The sequence below is a fragment of the Chanodichthys erythropterus genome, chromosome 3 (assembly GCF_024489055.1).
Source record: "Chanodichthys erythropterus isolate Z2021 chromosome 3, ASM2448905v1, whole genome shotgun sequence".
Classification (NCBI taxonomy): Eukaryota; Metazoa; Chordata; class Actinopteri; order Cypriniformes; family Xenocyprididae; genus Chanodichthys; species Chanodichthys erythropterus.
In genome coordinates this window covers 22,273,481-22,289,116 of record NC_090223.1, presented here as the reverse complement: position 1 = coordinate 22,289,116, position 15,636 = coordinate 22,273,481, and the positions used below count along the sequence as shown (strand labels likewise).

At 34.0% G+C, this 15,636-nt stretch overlaps 1 protein-coding gene and 1 long non-coding RNA gene across 2 annotated transcripts; one reads left to right on the top strand and one right to left on the bottom strand.

Moving 5' to 3' along the window:
* Positions 1–939: 939 nt before the first annotated feature.
* LOC137009545 (uncharacterized) lies at positions 940–2,406 on the bottom strand. The gene is made up of 3 exons (XR_010892923.1): positions 2,158–2,406; positions 1,946–2,016; positions 940–1,169 (listed from the first exon to the last, which is right to left on the bottom strand). It is a non-coding gene; the product is annotated as an uncharacterized lncRNA (long non-coding RNA).
* A 2,282-nt stretch (positions 2,407–4,688) lies between these two features.
* LOC137004176 (immunoglobulin gamma-1 heavy chain-like) lies at positions 4,689–15,636 on the top strand. Its single transcript, XM_067364377.1, has 8 exons — positions 4,689–4,731; positions 4,812–5,133; positions 10,459–10,496; positions 11,072–11,395; positions 12,507–12,626; positions 12,729–13,055; positions 14,326–14,355; positions 15,179–15,636. Exons 1-8 carry the CDS (start codon positions 4,689–4,691, stop codon positions 15,496–15,498), a joined length of 1,524 nt encoding a protein of 507 aa, XP_067220478.1. The 3' UTR covers positions 15,499–15,636.

Below are 15,636 nucleotides of genomic sequence, written 5' to 3'. Positions count from 1 at the left end.
GTTCAACCTCTATGTTATGAAGCAACGAGAGTACTTTTTGTGTGCAAAAACAAACAAATAACCACTTTATTCAACAATTTAAACCACAAAAAGTATTCTTATCACTTCATAACATTAAGATTGAACCACAGTAGCGACGTTGACTATTTTAAAAAATATTTAACTACCTTTCTGAACATCAAACAATGCAATGACATTTCTGCCAATGTGTGGATCAGATACCCTTAGATTTCATCAGAAATAATCTTAATTTGTGTTCCAAAGATAAACGAAGGTCTAGCGGGTGTGGAACGACATGAGGGTGAGTAATTAATGAGAGAAATTTCATTTTGGGGTGAACTAACCCTTTAAAGCACCCAGCCCAGCTTTGGGGGATAGTTTAAAGGGTAAGTTCACCCAAATATGAAATTTCTCTCATTAAGTACTCACCCTCATGTCATTCCACACCCATAAAACCTTTGTTCATCTTCCGAGGATTTCTGAAGCACACATAGGCAGCAATGTCATTGCACCTTTTGGGGTCTGGAAAAAAAGTAAAAACATCGTAAAAATAGTCAACATGATTGCAGTGGTTCATCCTTCATGTTATGAAGCAACAAGAATACTTTTTGTACACAAAACAAAACAAAAATAAAGACTTAAATCAACAATTTGAACCATTGTCATAGGTAGTGACAATGCAGGCTTCCATGTTTACATCCATATGCCGACTCAGTATTGGCTGAGCAGCACAACACATGGGTTTGATGCTGACGCAGGAGGCGGCTAATAAAATGAGCCGGCATTCAGACGTAAACATGGAAACCTGCACTGAGTTCACTAGGTATGAAACGGTTCAAATTGTTGAATGAATATGTTTTGGTTTTGTGCACAAAAAGTATACCTCTCTTCAAAATATTACGGTTGAACCACTGTAGTCACAATGACTATTTTAACTATGTATTTACTATTTATCCAGACCTTAAAAGGTCCATTGACATTGCTGCCAATGTGTGGTTCAGAAAGCTTAAACAGCACCTTTAATCAGAGTAAAACAGCACCTTAGTTCCCACAATGACGATAACGATATCAGCTATGTTGGCATATTCCTCTCCTACAGTGCTGCCCAGTTCAATGATCTCCGTTACATGACTGGTGAAGCAATCTTTAATCATGTCTCTGCTGACATCCTGTCAAATACACAAATAAATGCAAAGTGTTTACAATACTGTACAGTTGAATGTTCTCTTTAATTTTATGTGATAAGTGCCACACACAGATTTCGTCTCATCATCATTAAATCTGTTATTACATGAAGAAAGAGGGAAAGAGGGACTATGACAGACTAAATCCAGAAGAACTGTATCTGCAAGTCGATTAAAAAATACCTGCAAAGCTACAGTACTGTAAAAGGTTTTAGGCACTTGTGTAAAAATTCTGTAAAGTGAGGATGCCTTTAAAATGCTTTCATAAATTGATTTTCATTTATCTTCTATTGATTAAATCAATATTTGGTGTGATCGCCCTTTGCACTTTAAACAGTTTTTGGCCTAGTACACTTGATATTGTTTTTCCGATAGCTTTGCATGTATTTTTTATTTTTATTTTATTTTTTTTACATTTTGCAGACATTGCCACAGTTTTTCTTAATTTTCGCATTTATTCTCAACTTCATTTCTTTCTTCATGTTATAATAGACAGACTCAATAATGGTGAGACCAGATCTTCTGTGGAGCACCAACTGTTGTCAGACTGCCTGTGCATACAAAAATCTCACTGGATTATTAAAAATAATGGCAAAATTAATGTTTAGGAATGTAAACTGATATTTCATGACAAACTAGAGCACAAAGATATAAAAAGAAATAAACATTTTTGGGGATGAAAATACTAATGTGCCTTAGACTTCTGCAGTACTGTACATATGCTAAGTCAAAACGAAATTTGAATTCTCCTGTTAATGTACCTGGTAGGCTTCAATGAGCTCCTCAGATGATTCTTCCAGCGAATAACAGCATCTTGCTTATCTTCAACTTGCTGTTAAAAACAAAAGTAAAATGCAGCGAACATTAACAGTGTACACTTCCATCTACATACAACTATATACATGTCCTGGCAGAGTGAATACTGCAAGCTTAATCAGTGTTGCATAGGCTGTAAGAAGTATTGCCAACTTACCTTGCATGAGCTTTAACGGTGAGTGCAATCTGTGGAACATATGTTAGAAATGTTAATGTCAGAAATAGATTTCTTTTAATAAAATTTGAATAAATATACTTGTTTTAAAATTTGAACAGTTAATTTATTTTGGAACAACTGCATTCAAGTAAGTAGCCTATCAACAATAAATTTTCAATCATCTGGTAGAGTTAAAGGGATAGTTCACCCAAAAATGAAAATTCTTTCATCATTTACTCACCCTCAAGATGTTCCAAACCTGTATGAATTTCTTTCTTCTGCTAAACACATAAGATATTTTGAATATTTTTGATAACCAAACAGTTGATGGACCCCATTAACTTCTGTAGTATTTATTTTTATTTTTTTCATACTATGGAAGTCAATGGGGTCCATCAACTGTTTGGTTAACGTTACCCATATTCTTCAAAATATCTTCTTTTTTGTTCAGCAGAAGAAAGACATGTATGCAGGTTTGGCACAACTTGAGGGTGAAGAAATTTTTTATTTTTGGGTGAACTAACGTTATCCCTTTAAGGCTGCCTGAACACATACACTAGAAAATGTATCACTATTGTATAGCTTCAATAGGGAGTAAGTTATAATCTTTGTTTTACTTGATTAATATGCATCAAATGCTTACCGATTTTATAAATAAGACAAAGCAGTGTAGTTGATGTGGATGTATGGGGTATTAGTGGTTTTCTACATCGCGTTTAAAGTTAATGGGCACCCATCTCAGGGCTCGGGTATAATCCTAGGTTCGTAAATTTGACTTTCGATGCTGTACATGTCCAGTTTCTAATTAGAAAACTTGTATTTATAATTCAGATAGCACATGAGGGCACAATTATTTATTCACACAGATGAATAAACAGACGCCCTTCTATTGGCATTTGTCGCGACGCATCGCGCCGCTCTCGTCCGGCAAAGTTTATTTTAAACTTCACTGTAACGTTACATTAAACTTCTCCGTAGATTACATGTAAAATACAAGACAGATGCCGTTTGCTAATAACGGATATTTGTGCTAATCGGTTCTTTAGCAAACTCAACTCTGTCGACGACTATAACAGTTAATGCGTTAACTCTTTAACCACCAGAACTGCAGACAGCTTAATTGCAAAATACTTCTCTGGAAACATAACTAAATAAACAAATATTTTATAACTTACCGTGTAAAAATCAAATCGTCCTTCCAGGAAATTTTCCGTTGCTTTCCTCTTCCTCTGCGCGCCACTTCGGGGACCAAGAGCGCATGCGCACAGATTGCCTGGCTTCGTGGAGTAAGTTTTACTTGCTTTTGTCATTTTTTGCATTAGTTCATTATAGTTCATATACTAAGTAAATATTACTTGGGGGGTTCCATTTCAATTTACTTATGTATTTAAGCACAATAAAATAAAACTAAAACTTAAGTAGTTTATTGAATTAAACATGACATTCTGAAGTAAAAAGACAAAATAGGATTTGTTTGTAAAATATACTTAAATTATGTTATCTGTATTTACAAGTTCAAAAAATCATTTTTTACAGTGTAGTGTATTTTTGCAGGACGGCGACTAGTTTACATGAGTAGACAATATCTTTTGTCAGAGGAACAACAAACTGCTATAGAGCTGTAAATACTGTCACTGTCAATACTGTAATATATTTCAAACTAGTCAGTGCAGAAGCCTGTGTGTTTGTTAAGTTTGTGTGTAATCTGAAGCCAAAGATTGATTGTGACAGAAGATAATTTATTTTTGATTAAAATATTCAAGTTTGACGTGGAAGTTTGAGGTTTGTACAAACTGGTGTGAAGTTGTGAGATTGTGTTTATAGTTGTGAGAAAATGGTGGATTGATTCATGGATTGTGGGTTAGCAGCTGAAATAATCTGTAACATATACATTTGATCTCATGTGTCTCTTGTCACGGGTCAGGGTGTTTCCTGTTATTTTCTGCAGCCTGTGATTTGATTTTGTCTTTTGATTTTGTGTCATGTGGATGCTTCATGTTTCTGTGCTCTCTTTCATGTGTTGTGTTTCTGTGACATTGTGCTCACGACCCAAAGATGAGGAGTTTGCAGTGAGACTGTTTCACTCAATGGACTCGAGCTCGTCATCAGTTGATGTTTCCTCTGTGTGTCCGCTGGTGTGTGTGTGGAGAGCACAGGAGCCACCGTACACCGTAGTCTTCAGTTCATGGTCACAATTACTTTCACATTGTTCCTAAAGTTTTCTAATAAACTTTCATCACTTTGTTCACTGTAATTGAGTCCTTCATTTATCTAAAGCTGTGACATCACTTCTCAATGATTTGTCTTTGAACTAACATTCAATTATCAGAAATAGAGGAAACATGATTTTTTCCATATGTGAATTAAGTAAGAATATTAAATCAGTCTGTGTTTGATCAGCAGGATGAAATGATTGGCTGAACTCTAGTGATCCTCCCTCTTTCAGAGTTTCTCTTCCTCATATATGAGTTTCTCCATCTCTCTTATTCTCTTCATCTCTCCACTAAACTCAAACTGCTCATCACAGGAAGATGCTGATCATTTTCTCCTTCACTCTCCTCTCTCTTCTGTCATAAGTTACACATTTCACTACAAACATGTTGTTCTCTCATGGGTGTCAAAGTTGATTAATTGTATTTATTATAATTTTACAGGTGTCAGATGTGCAAAAGTGGTCACACAGAAACCCTCTGTGCTGACAGAACAAAAAGGGAATTCTGTGACGATGGATTGTAACGCTGAAAAGGATGAGGGTTATTATGTCAGCTGGTATAAACAGACTCCAAATTCAGCTCCTCAGTTTGTGTTGGCATACCATCATTCAGACAGCGACCCTAGCTATGGAGATGGTTTTAACTCCAGCCGCTTCACATCTACAGCTCAGTCAGATATTGATTATAGTCTGATCATCAATAATGTGGATGTTGGTGATTCTGCAGTGTATTATTGTGGCACATGGGACGACACTGATGAAGAGTTCGTATCACAGTGATTCACAGCATGACAAAAACCTCCTCACTGCTCACATTCACTTCTGCTTCTAGACAACAGATGATAAGAGCAATACTTCACTTCTCACATTCATGATGAATTACAAACTCATCACAGATGCTGAGAATATTTTCATATTTCTTTACTGTCCTGTAATTTAACTCATCTCTTGTGGTGCTTTTATGATATTTTTGTCCTGTTTGTTGGACAGTCACTGTTCACTTTATGCTTTCATAATTTATTAAAGAGCAGCTCACACATTCTGCTAAATTTCTCCTTTTGTGCTCTTCAGGAAACAGAAAGTCCCATTAGTTTGTAATGATCCAGCGTCCGTCATCAGTAGATCTTCATGTGTTTCTGTTCAGAGTGACTTTATGTCCTTCATTGACTGAGACAACAGCAGGATTCACTGCAGTCACTGACACCTGCAGAATAACAACAGCCATAAATCATAGAAAGCACTTTAATACACAGCAGTCAAACACAACTAAAATGAAGACTAAAACAGCAACATGAGTGTCTGTGTTTGAATCTGAAGCGTTTCTCCATGAATTAAATGTGTAAAGGACACAGTCAGATGAGCTTCCCATACGGAAATGTAATATATGACATATATGTCCCTATATCGCAAGTGACATTGTCATATATGCAAAATATATGACAATATATTGCTATCACATATATACATATCTCTAGATATATGTTGATATATGTTTATAACATATATAAACATTTCATATTAAATAAATATATTGACATATATTAATACCATGTATATTATTTTTGTTTATATAATATTATATGTTATGACCATATATGTCACATATATATGTTTAATTTATATATGCCAATATATATGTTTATAACATATAAAAAATGTCCATATTAAATAAATATATTGACATATATTTATACTATCTATATGATTTTTGTTTATATAATATTATATGTTATGACCATATATGTCACAGATATATGTTTAATTTATCTATGACAATATATGTTTATAACATATATAAAATGTCCATATTAAATAAATATATTGACATATATTTATACTATCTATATGATTTTTGTTTAGTTTATATAATATTATATGTTATGACCTGTCACAGATATGTTTAATTTATATATGCCAATTTATTTACACAACATACATAAAAACATTTTACATGCTTGTTTTCCTTACTAATTCCTTATGTTTTCATTATTTGAACAGACTGAACTTTTAACAAGTCTATACACAATCCACATTTCATTTAAATTTCTCTCCCATTTAGAATTAGCACAATATTTTAAAAACTTGATATATTTTACATTATTTATTTTACCTTATCTTAACTAGCTCATAAAAACTGTTGTAAAAAAAACAAATGCAATGAAAATAATCTAACCCATCTTCAAATAATTTTAATTAAATTACTGATTTTGTATGGTTTAAATAACTTTTTATTGTTGTTATTTGGCATTACTGTGACTTAACCAAGAGTTACATAATGAAAATAGTATGCTTAATGCTTACTATTGAATAAAGCGTTTAGATTTGACCCAAAAACAAACAAAGAAACAAACAAAAATGTTAGAAACACTTTCAGTCTGCATTTCAGGCTTTGCATTTAGAATGGTGCGCAGTTACGTCATTGCGCGCGCCCAAATTCAAACGTAATCAAAATACCGCCAAATTACGCGCATTCAGGATCGAGATCAACGGATGAAAATGTTTGCGCTTGTCGAGTGGAAACAAGAAATGGAATGAAAAACTTATGACAGATCTGTATATTTAACCGAGTGGAGAGGTGGACTGAAGAAAAAACCTCAAGGCAGATGGCATTTGTACGAGGCAATGGCGCATAAAGTTGCAGGTAATTTCTGATTTTTTTATTATAATTCACACATTGATATTGAACGGAGAATACATTTTAAATGATCGTTAAACTGCATGAGCCATTGATTTACTAAGCTACTGGTAACGTTAGCGCAGCTAGTAGGCTACAGATCGGTTAAATGAGCAGAAATTAACCGTGTTTAACTATTAGGTTTTTAAATTGCTCTATTACTGCATAATTGTGTGCGTTGTATGTTCATATTTAACAGCTAACATTAAGTACGAGTAGATTATTACAATGAAGTGCATTATTCTATGATCTTTAAATGTTTATGTGAGAATAATATGTTTAAAAAGTATTATTTTAGCTGTCAGACACATGTAGTGGAGAAATAAAAGTGGATGACTGTTAACTACATTGTGTTTCACAGACATGCCTAAAGCAGGATTAGGCCTTAGTTCAATATAAACGTATACTAGAAAAAAAAACATTAACGTTACTTGTGTGCATCTTGAGACAGAACAATGGCTTAGACATGATTTAAGATATATTAGTAAGTTTCTTTCAGTTAAAACAGCTCAAACATACATTTTAGTCTAGGACTAGCTTAAGCCTTGTCTGTGTAACCAGGGGTGTTTAAAAATATCATAGCCCTAGTTGTAACTTTAGATTCTACATTTTGTTTTCCCCTTTTTCCCACAGAGACAGTCCACCCTAGAAAAACCAACGAGGACTCAACATCAGTCCAGTCCAAAACTTCAGAGCAAAAGAAAATGCAGGCCAAGCTTTTTAAGAATAAGGAAGTTGTTCTTGCGGAAGCGGATATTTAACTTCATATCTTGTTAAGTTTAATTATTATTATTTATTAATAATAGTAGTAATAGTATAGAAAATATGTGATGCAAAGCTAAATTGTATCAGGCCCCCTAAACACTTTTTGTTAAAGCAATCTTCTATTTATTCACGTAACTTTAATATTGATTCATGTTTGCCTTTCCTCACAGCTTGAAATTCACCCGGCTCAGGAATTTGTGTTGTGGTCATGCAAACAGCCTCACTGCTATGGCATGGATGCTTCTTCTTGGAGTATTTTGACACTTTTGCTAAAGCGCAATCTCAGAGGTATGTAATTGGTCATAGTGTGTGCATGTGTCTGTACAATTATTATTATTTTTTGGTAATTATGTAGATTGAACTTGAAACTGTCCTATTATAGTTATTCTGGCATATTTACAGATATATGTACACACATTTACATTAAAATATGATGATTTATAAATAATTTGAGTTGTACTATTTACATTATCATTTTACTGAAGCAGGCTGTCCAAGAATTAAGTTGAAAAATGTAATTTATGGTTGAGTAGTTAGATAAGAGTGGAGTGAGTTTTGATTTTGTTCTAAACTGTTAACTTATGTTGCTTTCTTAGGTGGCAAGTCTAAAAAAAGCAAGCCCTGGGGAAACAAAGGAGGCCTTGGACAGAACAAAAATTGATGCAATAATGAGTATGTATATTATTTTTTTTAATTCGGCTCATTTTTTTAAACTGATGACACTTAGGCCCAATCCCATTTTTACCCGTACCCCTTCATTTTGCACGTTCACATGAAGGGGTAGGGGTGTCTCGATTCTCTTTTGGCTGGAGTGGTAGAGGTAAGGGAAAGGGCCAGATAGCCCTTCAAACAAAGATCTTTCAGGATCACACTTTGAACAAAGGGGTATGAGAAATTTCCCTGCATACACAAACTACCGTTTCATGCTATTGATATTTCCACACAGTATCGATTACTTGTGTGTTACCTGGCTGGCAGTTTCTCCGTAGCTTGCTAAACGTGCTATTTGAATGATATGAACACATCTCGTATCGGCTGTAAACTCTTGCATTACCAAGGCAACAACAAACTCATTTGTATTACTTTGCAAAGAGCTCCGTTATTGCAGCGCCGCAATAGAAAACGAAACCATATCCGTACCGGCTGACTCGGCACGAAATGCAATGGTTAAACAAACAGCTTGGGCCGATGGAAAAGCTGCTTTATCAGTCTTGGGAAACTCGAAGGGTCATACAACGCAAAACAATGTTGTGAGTGAGTAATCTGTTAAATGTCGCCTGATTTCTGTTGATATGCCCCCTTAATTGCTGTTCATACTGGTTAAATGTTACAGGACACTAATAAAAGAATCTATTATGACGTGTAGTAGTGGTTTCCCATTTCTTAGGGGAATATTTTCACCCCTACACATTGCCACTCTGTTTCAAGGGGAAGGGCGAAGGGGTACAAAATAGAATTGAGATTACACCTGGTTCTGAAAAATGCCTAAATGTATCTACCTAACGAAGTATGCCGTGTTCATTTAATGTGTTTTAGGGAATTATAATTTGGATGTCCTTAGATAAATGTTGTAAAACTAAAAGACATTTCTTTGTCTTTTTTACAGATACAGTGATCCAGAGATCTCCTGGAACCACCAGGGGCCAACTAAGGGTCGCTATTAATCAAAAGGTCACTGAGCTGCGGACATCCAAAAAGACTCTAAAACTTAAAAAATGAACAGCATGCATCATATACCTGGGGCCTGTACCATGAAGGTAGTTGAACAAACTCAGTGTTATAGGATTAGTAACTTGTGAAGTTAGTTTGTATAGTTGATAATAGTGATAGAGACTCAAACATGTAAGGTTATATCATATTTAAAGTTTATTTACAGCTTATTTATATTACATATGATCTGTATATATTAATATTCATTGGAACTAAAATTTTTACTTAAATCGCTTGTTTAATGAATTGGTGGATTTTCCTGTTCTGGGCTTGTTTTGTTGAGTGTTCATTAGTTTTCTAATTTTGCACTTTTTTTTTTTTTTTTTTTTTTTAATTTAATTTTTTAATAAAGATTTAATGTTTTAACTCTTTTACTGTAATCTATTTTTCCTAACTGCACCGTTTAACATTTAAGGCCATGTGCATTGTAAGCATTATTCTAAACATATATGTGTAATTTGTATATTGAACATTTATACAAAGAAATATGTCATGCAAATTGATATTTATATATGTGACATATATGTATATAAGACTGTTTTATACATACATTTACATATATATTTATATGGGCTAGTTTTATATGTCAATATATGAAATTGTTCCATTTTCGAATAGGTTTCATATATGGGCAGGTATATATATGTACATATATGTTTTCACTTTATATGTGACATATATGTATAAATGACTGTTTTATACATATATAAACATATATATTTATATGGGCTAGTTTTATATGTCAATATATGAAATTGTTCCATTTTCGAATAGGTTTCATATATGTTTTCACCATATATGTGGATATATTTAATATATGTAAAAGTCATAGATGTACATATATTACATTTCCGTATGGGTTGAGTGAGTGTTTCACTTCTGTTTGTGTCTCTTCACAGACTGAGGAGGTTTTTGTACGGCTGAACATATGAAATGTTTCACTGGTATTCGGACAAGGAACAAAACTCATTGTGACAGGTAAGTCATCTTTACACTGTATTTTCAATGGTAAAATCTTTTCATTGTATTACATATAATCTACACTTCATTATAGATTTATAAACTCATCATTTTTAGTTTACCTTGTAGTTAATTTACAGTTAAATGTGTGAATTCAGACAGTTTTATCAAAAACCTCCAGTAAACAGTCCTGAAATAAACTAAAAAGACTTTCACTGCAAAGATTATTAAAAATGGTAGAAAAAAATAGTTTCAGCAGCTAAAATATACACTGTGCCATATATATTCATGTACATTTTAACATCAAATCTTGATGTTGATATCAAAATCCAACAAACTACTCAAATACAGCACTTGACTTTAATGTTGCAAGATATTTTTTGTCAAGGACATTCAGATGCATGTATTAAACATAAATAATGATGATTTGTTATTCTTTATTAAATAATGCAAGAAAAGATTAATTGTTGACATGGTGATGTGTGAAATTGTAGAAATGAAAGCTTTAAATGTAGTCATAGTTCAGTATTTCAGAAGTGTGTCTGAGATGCAGATGTGTTTTCATCATGTTAATGGTGGTTTGTGTCGTGCAGATGCTGATGTTGCTCCTCCTGTGCTGAACATCCTCCGTCCATCCAGAGAAGAGCTGATCAGCTCCAGTAAAGTCACTCTGGTGTGTCTGATCGATCACATGTCTGCGGCTTTTGCTGATGTGCGCTGGCTTGTGAACGGGAACTCAGTCACTGAAGGCGTCTTCACCGGCTCTGCTGAACAGCAGCCTGATAAGAAGTTCAGGATGAGCAGTTATTTAACCATTGAGAGCTCAGAGTGGGACAAAGACAAAGATCTGACATGTGAAGCTTCTGTCGCCTCAAAAACCACCAGAACAAACATCAAGAAATCTGACTGCAGCGACTGAACTCAGACAATCTGATGTGTTGTTTGACTGATTATGAGTAATAATATCTTCTGATGTAGTGTGATAGAAATCATGAATATAGAAACTATCAAAAATAGTTCAAGAATGGCTTTAACTGTGTCGTTTTCTGCAGACGATATTTTGGCTTTAATGCGAATGTAAGATGATTTACAACCTGTTTAATAAACTGCATGTTAAACAAACAGTTTTATTGTTGATTTCTTGTTTTCTTATTCATTACTAAGTCAATTTTCACTTCTACAAGCAATGAAAGACTGAACAATGAAAGTGTATCAAAGACTCAAATAAACCGTCTTCAGTTTGAAAATATATGAAACCTCTGCTGCCATCTTCAGTGGAAAGAGCAAATTAAACTAGTGTTACTGCTAGAGAAGATCATCTGTGAAGATCAGAGATGAATGTCTGAATATGGTTGAGAGATGATTACACAGATGGAGACGATCACATGACTGATAATGAACTAGAGAGTTAGTGACAGATGCAGAAATGACTATTATTTGATCCAGTAAAGTTACGATCTAAACTATAATGATCAAAATGCTCCTGATGGCCTGACATTCATGTGAATATGGTGTGAAGTTGATGCTGAAGTTTGTCTTCTGCAGACGCAGTGAGCTGTGGAGATTTTCTTCAGGACAGGAAGTTCAGTCGTGACACACAGGAAACACCTGCTGTTATAATCAGCTCCATGCAAATGATCAGTTTCTCTGTCTCTTTTTATCTGTTCATCCAACCAGACAAGAGCGTTAACAACAAATGATCTTCATCTGTACATGAACAATAATAAAAGAGCAATAAAATGAATGAAAAATACTGGCAAAGTGACACTCATCTATGACGGGTTTTGATTATTTCTGAACATCAGACGCTTATCAATCTTTTGTTTTTGTTACTTGAGTTATTTTAATGAAGAAGAAACTCTTTTGTAAACCAAACCTCTTACAGAAGAAAGATTCAATCCAGTATGTTTGAGACTTATAACTCAAAAACCCTTGATAATAATGGAGTTTATGCAAATATGTTAATCTGTCAATCACTCAGTGATGTTTCTGATGATGTGTGCGATGATGAATGATGATGTCACTGAGGCTCCTCCCTCTTCAGTCTCTTATGGCTCGTCTCGGATCGCTCTGCTCTGTTCATTCGGCTCACATCACACACTCACATCATGCTGTCAGTCTTCATCATCCTCTTCATCACTCTGTCATGTAAGACGTCACTAGACTGCAGTTAAAGATGCACTTCTGATACGATCATGAATATGTCATACGTGAGTATTGAGTCTCATTAATGGTGTGTTTATTCTGCAGGTGTCAGTGGAGTGATTGTAGTGACTCAGAGTCCATTAATCACAGTCAATAAAGGACAAACGGCTTCACTGGACTGTAATCTGGAGACAGTAACTACTGATGCTGCTAGATGGTACAAACAGACTCCAGGAGGAGTTCCTCAGTTTGTATTAAGATTTCGTCATAGCTGGAGCTCAGTTAAATACGGATCTGGTTTCTCTGCTCCTAAATTCACATCAACACATTCATCTCAATCAGATTATAGTTTGATCATCAATAATGTGGATGTTGGTGATTCTGCAGTGTATTACTGTCACACATGGGATGACTCTGCTAAAGAACACGTATCACAGTGATTCACAGCATGACAAAAACCTCCTCACTGCTCACATTCACTTCTGCTTCTAGACAACAGATGATAAGAGCAATACTTCACTTCTCACATTCATGATGAATTACAGTATAAACTGATAATATTCTCTCTTTACTATTCTGTCCTGTAATTTAACTCTTGTGGATCTTTTATGATGTTTTTTCGTCCTGTTTGGAACTGGAGCTCATCTGAATATGGATCTGGATTCTCCTCTCCCAAATTTACAGTTTCTTATTCAACCAAGTCCGATTGTTATCTGTCAATCAATAATGAGGATGTGGGTGATTCTGTTGTGTATTATACTGAAGCACATTATTATTTATGCATCAATTATATATGTATTATTGTAGCACATGTCATGTTTCTGCTAAAGAGCATGTGTCACAGTGATTCACACCAGAACAAAAAATATGTAAATTCCTCTGTAACACTTTATTTTAGGGTCTTTTAACTAGTTGCTTATTAGTATGCATATTACTAGAATATTGGCTATTTATTAGTAATTATAAAGCACATATTAATGCCTTATTCTGCATGACCTTATTCTACATTCTCAATCCTACCCAATATCTAAACTTAACAACTACCTTACTATTAATAAGCAGTAAATTAGGAGTTAATTGAGGGAAAAGTCATAGTTAATAGTTTATATGTGTTCCCTACTAAAATGTTACCGATTCCTCTAATAGTTTACAGTTTATAGTTAAAATGTTATACAGTCAGCAAACTGAAACACAGATTTGATAAATGACAAACCAACACTTTATCTTGTTTTCAATCTAGGAATCCAGGTTTTATTAAAGTGTTTCTTGACATTATGCCGTTTAAAATATTAGTTCACCCCAAAATGAAAAATCTGTCATGAATTACTCACCCTCATGTCTTTCCAAACCTGTAGGACCTTCGTTTATCTTCAGAACACAAACTAAGATATTTTTAATGAAATCTGAGAGCTTTCTGTCCATCCATTGAAAGTCTGTTCACTCAAAACTGTGATGCTTCAAGATGTTCAGAGATTTTAAAGCAGTTTAATCCAAGTCTTCTGAAGAAACACAATCACTTCATATGATGAACAGACTGAATTTAGGCTCGTTTTGGGGTGAACTGTCCCTATAATGACTAAAGAGGTTTAATGAAGAGAGTTGTGTGTTATAATCTGTGCTGGAGTGAATGTTTCAGTTCTGTGTCTCTGAAACTCAGGAGGTTTTTGTACGAGTGAAGATGTGACGTGAATCACAGTGGTATTCGGACAAGGAACAAAACTGAATGTGATCGGTGAGTAAACTTCACTCTTTCAATACTGCTCAGTACTGTTCACTCACATTTGTTTGAAATAAACATCAAATTGTAAGATTAAAAAGACATTTGAAATATATAGATTTACTTAGTTTGTTCTTGAAATTTGTGACCAGTTGTGTAAGCTGCTTAGACTAGTCCTAAAAGTCAGTCATCTATTTTTTTTTCTTTTTTTTTTTTTTCTTCAAGACTGGTCATTACTTTTTTATGTCAGTTTTATTGGTCTGATTTGAATGATAAAAGTTACACTGATCAGCCCCAATTAATTGCTGGTCAGACTATTAGTAGTTCTTAAGACACAGTCATAACTTAAGCGGCTACATTCACACAACTGGCCTTTTATTTCCTGTTTAAATAAATAATATTTGATTATTTCATAATTCTCCATACACCTGTAATGATTTTTAAAATGTGAACTCAACTTAATGAGTTAATCATCCTAAAATATGTGTTTATAAGGTTATAAGACCTTTACACACCTATTTTAGGATGATTAACTCATTAAGTTGAGTTAAGATTTTAAAAATCATTACAGGTATGTGGAGAATTATGAAACACCCACAAGGGGCAACATATTTATTCAATATAATGTTCTGTTTCCATTCATTTATTCCCTGAATGTCTATCCAGTAAACTGACATCTTGTTATTTCTATGTATATCTTTTAACAGACCGATTTATGAAAGTTTATATTGTATTATATTATATTATATTATATTATATTATATTTATTATATTATATTATATTATATTATATTATATTATATTAATTATATTATATTATATTATATATCTCCTCCAGACTTTCCTCTGGCTCCTCCTGTTGTGACACTCTTGTCTCCGTCCACTGAGGCTCTGAAGGAGAGTAAAGCTACACTTGTGTGTCTGGCTGAGGATATTTCTGTAGCTCTGGTTCATGTCAGCTGGACAGTCGATGGACGCTCTGTTACAGATGGAGTTTGGAGCAGTGCTACTGAGAAACAACAAGACAAAACCTTCAAAATGAGCAGCTATCTGACCATCAACTCCTCTGACTGGATCCATAATGTGGATTTCTCATGTCAAGTGTCTGTGGGTTCAAAATTCACTAAGAAAAGCATCTCAAATTCACAGTGTTACTGAAACATTGTCTAAATGAAAATAGCAGATGTTTTTTTTATTTTTGCTTTATTTCTTCTCATATCATCTGATTTGTGTGATATCTGACAGTTAATATGACTATATACTTTAGTTTTGGTTCTGCAATTAAAAATCTTTGGC